Source organism: Ictalurus punctatus, chromosome 12 (assembly GCF_001660625.3).
Source record: "Ictalurus punctatus breed USDA103 chromosome 12, Coco_2.0, whole genome shotgun sequence".
NCBI classification, from domain to species: domain Eukaryota; kingdom Metazoa; phylum Chordata; class Actinopteri; order Siluriformes; family Ictaluridae; genus Ictalurus; species Ictalurus punctatus.
In genome coordinates this window covers 14,763,162-14,771,210 of record NC_030427.2, presented here as the reverse complement: position 1 = coordinate 14,771,210, position 8,049 = coordinate 14,763,162, and the positions used below count along the sequence as shown (strand labels likewise).

Genomic DNA, 8,049 nt, shown 5'->3' with positions numbered 1-8,049 from the left:
AGTGTATAAAAAAAATATATAAAAGAAAAGAAAAGTGTAGCCCTAAAAATGAGGTTCATAGATCTGGAGATATTATTATAAATAAATAAATTCTTTCAAGTCTTACAAGCCTGAGTAATAAATAGTTAGATAAAATAAAATATTTTTTTAATTCCTTTATTTTGTCTTATTTGTCTATTTCATGTTTCAGACATTTCAAGTTCATTATCCTGTATGTAGCATTATCATTAAATAAATAAATATAAGTGCAGTCCTAAAACTGTCATTCATATAGCCAGAGATTTTAAATAAAAAGATTAATCATTTCTCCCACATTATAATTTCCAATTTGATTTTATTTTTTTTATTAAATTTGATTTTGTGTTTATTAATTTGAATTTCATTAGCCTGTCTATATAAGTTAATCAAATGAGTTCAGACAAAGCAAATGTTTAGCTCTAAACAGTGGGGCTCATAGAGCTGGAGATATGAAATGTAGACATTTTTAATGATAGATATTTATATAAGATATTTAGCCTAAAGGAGCCGAATATTGGCCAAAGAATTAAAGCGACTTGTTCATTTTGCGCAAATCTTCTGACAGAAAATAGCGTGAGATTTTGGTTTGTTTGTTTTTTTTGGGTTTTTTTTTTATTTTATTTTATAGATATAGGCCTATATATAAGAAAATATAAGTCATATTTATTAATTCACAAGTTTATTTAGCAAAGCACGAGAGATTGGTATTCATATCGGCTTCCTTTATATAAGATATACACAATGCAGAGATGCAGAAATGACATCCTTAAAAAAAAACAATAAACAAACAAAAAAAATTACCCCGTCGCTATGATGTTAATGATAAACTGAAAAGTAAAATATTATTAAAAAATTATTTCAATATGAAATGAAAAGTGGTTTAAGAGCTCATCATGTCCATGCCTAAAAAAGGCGATGCGGTAGAAATGACAAAGCTTTATACACTGTTAAATCATAAACACAACAATAACAAATAAAAACCTAGGTAGATTATTTAAAGGAATAATCGGTGTAAGTGTTGTCTGTCTTCCTTTCTGATTTCTTCTCTTTCATTCTTTTTGTCTGAAGGCGGAAACGCAAACGACGCAAACGACTCAAACCCGCCTTTCATTAGACGCGCTTTTTTATTTAATTTAAATCGGGGCTTTTGAGAGATAAAGCAACATCTTTTCCAGAGAAGGAAAGTAAAGTGTTTTATCGTATTCAGGCTGTGAGTATGGCCTTTTAAATGAGTGAAATGGCATAAAGACTTTAAATCGGGGGGGGCGCAAAAGCTGCGTTCATACAGTATCATCACGTGGTCACATTACCGCGGCAATAACACCAGGTTTCGCACCACAACAAAAGAATCAAAAAGCAATAAACTAATATGTAACAGTTTATTTGCCAAATAAATGTAGGTATAGGTAGTGATGACTCCACTGTGTGTGTGTATAGTCAGAGGAATCTTAACTCAAAGTTTCTGTGATCTCTAAATTAAAAAATATGACTGCTTTTTTTTTATCCATTCCTGTCATAATTCACTTTTTATAACTATTTTGTTGAGATAAATTAGTCAAATAAGTTGTGTAATCCAAAACAAAACCTGTTTCGTCCTGTGCTCTCTCTCTTTCTATAAATGCATAGATGCATAACGATAGCTTAAATATTTTTCATCTGCATTATTGTATTATTGATTGGTTTTTAATTAATAACCCCTTAAATTCCCAAATCCAAGCTTATTATTCAGTTATAAAGAATATTATTATGTGATAGTGAAAGGTATGCAGGTATGGAGTTATGAAGAAGACGTTTGGAAGTTTAAGGGGTAAATAAATGATTAACAAGCTCGTATGATTTCCTTTCCAAAACTAGAACAGAAAAATAACCAAAAAAAAAAAAGGCTACTCCTTAGATCTGCTTATAGCTCTTGTGCTGTTGTGCTGCAGACTTCGTAGATGCTTTTAGTCCAAGGAGAGTGGAAGAAAATCTCCTCTGCTTGAGTAATGTATAAAACTCTGATAAAGTTCCATGTGTTCAGAACGGTAACGTGTCACGAAAGAGCTTCTCGATGATGGCGGGCGTCGGAACCAAGTCTTCGAGCTTCAGGTAAAAGATACGCTGAAGTCCTTGTGTGCACAGCGTGCGTAGCTCGGGCAACTTGGCCAGCAGTTTCGAAAGATGGCCACTGCAGGTCACGTGATCCTTCAGGCAGGTTAAAATCTTGCTCTGAAGCTCCTCCATCTTTTTGGGCTCCTTGAGGCCATGCCTCTCTGTAGAATTTTTTTTAAAGAGAGAGAGAGAGAGAGAGAGAGAGAGAGAGAGCTTTAATGTGACATAACGAGAAAAGGAGGGAGAAAAGGGAGAAACGGTTGTGTGGTGCGAATTCCTTCAAGTCACCTGTGATTATAGTGAGAGCAGCCATGCAGGAGAACACCGGGATGTCAATGCGCATGCTCTGGAGGCTTGAGGAGAATTCTGCGATCGAGTCGATCCACTCTCCGAACGCTCGCATGCACTGCAGCCTGTGCAAGACGACGCCGCTGCAGAAAACAAGCTTGTCCTCCATCAGGTTGGATCTGGATGGAAAAATTGCACGTGAGAAGCATCGTACGCTATTAGCTTGAGTTTGTGATTGACAGACGACTGTAAAGCTGTCAGAGAGAAGAGCAAAGAACTTAAACGCAATAACTGCAATATAAATGTCACCTGTACGCCAAGCGCAAGACGAAAAGCTCCAGGAACGCTGAATCAAACAGCAGCTCCTGGTCGCATTTTGGGAGCTCGGTGAAACCAGGCATTTTCTCCGCCCAGCCACGGATGATGCTCATGGAGCCCATTAGGAGGTCGTAAAACTGCTGGATGTGAAGGGTCTCGTCTCCGGCGCTGTGGTAGTCCGGGTTGGGCTGAAACTGGACAGAAAATTATTCTGTCATTCTGTAAATTTGATTGTTGCCAAATCAACAAACAACGCATTTACTTTTTCTTATCATTAGCTTAGTGACTCACTTTGGAGTAATCCAGGCGGCCTGCGGAGGGGTTGGAGTCCATGTGGGCCCTCACCAGAGCGCTCAGCAGATTGGCAGGTGATAAGGAGGCGGGGATGTCCTGGGGGCCTTTGGGTTTGGATGGGAGACGACCTCGTCGACCTTTTAAACTGTCCGTTCTTACGACTATAAATTAGATCCCCCCCCAAAAAACCCTCATGAGACTAAAACCAGGATTTTATTTATCGCACGCACATGACGAGAGGATGCTATCAAGAATGTCGGCTGTACCTTCTTTTACCATCCCGACGACGAGGCACTTCTGAAAGCGGCAGTACTGGCACCGGTTCCTCCGCCGCTTATCGACAGGGCAGTTTTTGTTCGCCAGACACACATATTTGGCGTTTTTCTGCACCGTGCGCTACAGAAAGACAACACCAATTAGTAAGAACTTATAACTTGACAGAGCACAGTTTCATCAAAAGCAAAAGAGGCTCTCGAGTCTGCGCTCAACAAAGCAAAGCTGGCTAATACATTCAGGAGCAGGACGGGGCACACGTCGGGTAAATACAGAATCGTGGATCGACATAATTCGGGGGTCCCACGGCACTGACTCTATGACCTCTCTTGTCGGATTAGCGCAATTATCCCATCACGGCATGGCGAGCTAAAGAGGCGGCTGGGAATTTCGTTCTCCCTTTACTCCCCCCACACCCCCACCCCTTGTCGAAACATGAAATTTCTATTTATGAAATGAACACAGTCACATCGCCCAGGTGCTTAGAGATACTGTAGACTTTTCCTTCCAGCTTTATTCACCTCATGAAGGGAATGATAAGGACATAAATTCATGACATAAATCTGGTGTGTTGAGTGAAGGAAATCCAACGCCAAATCTCAAAACTATGAGTTGGGATTATTTTGGAAAAATTTCCTCCTTTCTTGAGTGCCAACAATTTAGGATTCTTGACATTCCTCTTCAGTTATGTTCTTTGTTTAATAAGATTTAAACCAAGTTTCCAAAATAGATGTTTCTTTTTTAGACTTTTATTTTATTTAAAAAAAACATTTTTTCTTCCAACAGCCTCATAATAAAGAGTACTAAACTGTACTTTTCCTTGTCACCAGAGTGGTACCCACAATATTTTACCTGGAAAGGTGTATGTGTACCTTTAACGTTAACTCTAAAAGGTCATTTTAAAATCCAATGAAATAATTTTTATAGGTGCAATATCTCCATGGAGATACAAAAGACAAGGGACAAGGAAAGGTACAGTTTAGTACCCTTTTTATGCAATCCATTTTTGGCAAGATATCAAATGAACTTCATTATTTAAACTAGCAAAAGTGGACACAAATAGGTTTGCTGATCAAGTTCTTTTTAAACAGATACAATTTTTTGTTATTCTTTTCTATTCTTCCATGAAGTATAGAAAACGCTCAGTTCAGAAATAAACGCTCCAAACAAAATTACTTTTGCGTTTGCTCGGGTGGGTCCATCAAATATATATATATATATATATATATATATATATATATATATATATATATATATATATATCTTTACACCTTTAAAATATTTTGAGGGTACATAACTGGACCGCTTAAGGACCACTTTTACGCACTTTTAAAGCTTTAATTTATAAAAATGAATAAAGGTACACCATGTGAACTTTCCCACGTAAAAGACAGTAAAAATAATAAAGGTGTACCCTTGAGGTATCATGCCAATGCTGAGGAACAGTACCTTTATTTCTTGAATATTCATTTAAAAAGGGGTACTAAACTGTACCTTTACTTGTGTTTACGTTTAAGAGTACACCTTTCGTACCTTTAGTATGTGTCTTTCATCTATCATCCAGTTAAACGTGGATATAACGTCAAAGCTGATTTAAGGTAAATAATAAGTTTTTTGAGTAAAGTTTTAAACGATGCACCTTTCTAGGCATAATGCAGATAATAAAGGTACTCTTAAGGGTACAGAACAACAAGGAAAGGTACAGTTTAATACCCTAGTGTAGCTACCGACTTGTGTTAAAAAGAAGGGGGGAAAAAATGAAAATACATCGGAGCATACCTTGAAGAACCCCTTGCAGCCTTCGCAAGTGCGCACTCCATAGTGCTGACACGCCGCGTTATCCCCGCACACCGCGCACAGACCGTCTCCATGCGCGGGGCCACGCGTGGCGGTCGGAGAGCACGAGGAAGACGAAGAAGAGGCCACGGGGCTCTCCATCAGCATTCGTCCGTGACTGATGTGCAGGCTGTGATGCGCGAATCCCAGGCTGTGGTGTTGTTGTGCGTGTTGCTGCTGCTGAAGCTGCTGCTTCCTCAGCGGCGCGAATCCGTGCTGCGCGGCGCTGTCGAAGCGCATGTGACACGCGGAGACGTGCGCGCTCGACGCGGACGGCTTGAGCGAGAAGAAGCGCGTCACGGCGCTCTTACGCTGCTGCTCCATCAGGTAGCTCGGATGGAAGCCGTGCAAAGGCGACGCGTCGTCCCACGCCGGAGCGAAGCTCGAATGACACGGTTTGTAGTAGGACGCAGCAGCGGCAGCGGCAGCAGAGGCGACGGCGGGGTCCTCTGCGTGCTGCGCGTGCTGTTGCTGCTGCTGGTGGTGCGCGTAGTTAGCGTGCGCTGCGGTTCCGTCCTCTGACTTGACCGAGAGAGATTCGGCGCAGTGGGGAAGCTGGTACAGGCACGGCGGCTTGGCGTCGTAGCTCGCGGCGCCACCGGCTGAGTCGGAGAACGTGCTGAAGCTGGGCAACGACGAAGACGCGGCGGCGAGCTCCGCGTTCGTCAGGTCCATGCTGAACTTCACGAACTCGGGGGTCAGGAAATCGCAGCTGTACTCGCTGTAGCTGTAGCTCTGACACGCAGGACTGGCACCCGGAGGAGAGGTGCCATACTGAGTCTGCACGCAGGGCATCTCTGAGGAAAAGAGCGGAGAGCAGAGGGCAAACAACAAAATCAACTCAGGCTCCCAAACTTGGTCCAGGAGAACCTTCCTCCCGTCCTGCGTGTGTGTAGTGTTCACACAGCTCTAACGCGCAGGACAGGAGGGTTCTACACGACACTTTACGCGTCATAGCCTTGTACAGACATATAGATGGCGTGTGTGTATGGTTTTTTTTTTTTTTAAAGTATTATTATTTATTCCAGTTTACACACCTGCTGATTGGGGTTTTCGTGAAATCGCTGCGGTTCGCTGGCTGCACTGGTGCGTCTCCTAGTTTTTTCTTTCCTGCGGATTAAAAAAAAATCTATTATTCTGTATTCCCGAAATTGTAATATTAAATTCAGATCATTAGTGAGAGAGAGAGAGAGAGAGAGAGAGAATGAGAGAGAGAGAGAGAGCACAACATTTATTCCTTACCTCAATTTCAGCTCCTAAATATTCCTAGCGCTTTGTCCATCTCATAAAGACCTTTACAAAAAGAAATAAATATCAAATAAAAAGCAGGTTGCACGGCGTCCCCGGTGCGTCCTAGCTCCCCGGCGTTAACGCAACTGGCGCTCGAGCGCAACGTGGCTTTGTTTATGGGCTCGGAACGCCGCAGCCCACGTGCCAAAGATGCAGACGTCATCGGCGTCAACCCCTGACGCGCTCCGTGCAGGAGAACAGAAAGCCACTTGTGTTTATGCAGCACTTGTCTTGGGTGGCGCACTTGTTCAGACTAAAAGGACTCAGCTACAGACACTCACAGCAGGGTCGAAATAGTCTGTACTTCTCTGACGCACTACTAAGTCCTCTTTTCTGCCAACTGGAACACGTCCGAGTTGCAAATGATGTTGATCTTGTAGCTATTATACGCATGGACACTTTATTTATTTATTTATTTATTTATTTATTTATTTATTTATTTATTCTTATGTTTTCCCCTCAAGGTTTAACTGCACTCTCAGGTAAAAGGGTACTAGATTGCACCAATCCTCTGGCATGGTGGCTGGCATGGTACCATCAAGGAAGGGTACAGTACACCGCTAGTACCTTTAGTGCACACCTGGGAAAGTACAGTAAAAATTTGCTTTAAGAGTAAAGCTTTGAAGACAACCCTAATTGTCCTTAAGCTCTAATTATGTACCCTTAAAATATTTTTTAAAGGTGAATGATAATAAGGTATAACAGAAGGTACTCTTGATGGCAGTGCCTTTATTGGTATCTTTATTTCCAGATGCATACAGTGTAACATTAAAACTTTATTTTAAAAGGTAGTTAAAGTTTTCTATCCATATTTCTCGAGAACGTGAAAGAAACAGGTGTAAAAGTTAAGGGTACTGAGGAAAAGTACAGTTTGTCTGAGAGTGTGAGGAGTTTGAGTCAGAAATTTAGTGTGGGAGGATTGACAGATACTCCCTTTTTTATTTTCATTCCCAGACGGTGTACGCGAAGATGTAAGATAGTAATAAATATTGTGTAATACCTTGTTTAACCTCTCTGTGCATTTTTTTGAGTACTACAACTAATAATATCATTTTCTTTTTGGTTTTCCTTCACTATTATTATCCAATAATAACATGCACCATTTAAACATTTAATGTTACTTAATAATGATAATAATATATTGGGGGGGGGGGGGTCGACGACAAAACATAACAGAACAAAATGATAGCAGTTCTAAAATTTGCATCTGTTTCTACATGTTTGCGAATGTGTAATAAAATATTCCTATAACTTGCATAACCTCTTTGCACATCTTTTGACACTCTCAGATTAAATCCCCATTAATGATCTACCTAACCTCTCTTATAGATATTTAACATGTACAGACTATTCGGAGAAATCAGAAAACAGATATCAGGTTTTTTTTTTTTTCCAGATGACAGATCTAACATGTTGTTATAAGACCCGTTATAAGACCTGTAGTGTCTGATATTTCACTGTCATTTCACTGCCTTTTATTATTATTTGCATTGCAATTTCACCTTTGAAAATACAGTGAGACGTCAGAAAGATGTGGCGTGAGCTAATACGCTGATTCAGATCCAATCAGTTCTGCATCACATTATATTTATAATTTAGCGGTACTGCATCACAGCTCCAGGGTCACCAGTTTGATCCTGA

At 40.6% G+C, this 8,049-nt stretch overlaps 1 protein-coding gene across 1 annotated transcript; it reads right to left on the bottom strand.

Annotated features, from left to right (window-relative positions):
• Positions 1 to 669: 669 nt before the first annotated feature.
• Positions 670 to 6,506, bottom strand: nr4a2b (nuclear receptor subfamily 4, group A, member 2b). The gene is made up of 8 exons (XM_017480738.3): positions 6,361 to 6,506; positions 6,156 to 6,228; positions 5,062 to 5,915; positions 3,276 to 3,405; positions 3,007 to 3,170; positions 2,707 to 2,909; positions 2,398 to 2,576; positions 670 to 2,270 (listed from the first exon to the last, which is right to left on the bottom strand). Exons 3-8 carry the CDS (start codon positions 5,911 to 5,913, stop codon positions 2,035 to 2,037), a joined length of 1,764 nt encoding a protein of 587 aa, XP_017336227.1. The 5' UTR covers positions 5,914 to 5,915; positions 6,156 to 6,228; positions 6,361 to 6,506; the 3' UTR covers positions 670 to 2,034.
• Positions 6,507 to 8,049: the final 1,543 nt, after the last annotated feature.

Bases quoted from the DNA above. Each gene is read 5' to 3' on its own strand.
- nr4a2b (XM_017480738.3), bottom strand. From the start codon at position 5,913: ATGCCCTGCGTGCAGACTCAGTATGGCACCTCTCCTCCGGGTGCCAGT. The intron at 2,910-3,006 runs GTGAGTCACTAA...TTTTCTGTCCAG, and splicing joins GCCGCCTGGATTACTCCAAA to TTTCAGCCCAACCCGGACTA. The intron at 2,577-2,706 runs GTGACATTTATA...TTTTCCATCCAG, and splicing joins GTCTTGCGCTTGGCGTACAG to ATCCAACCTGATGGAGGACA.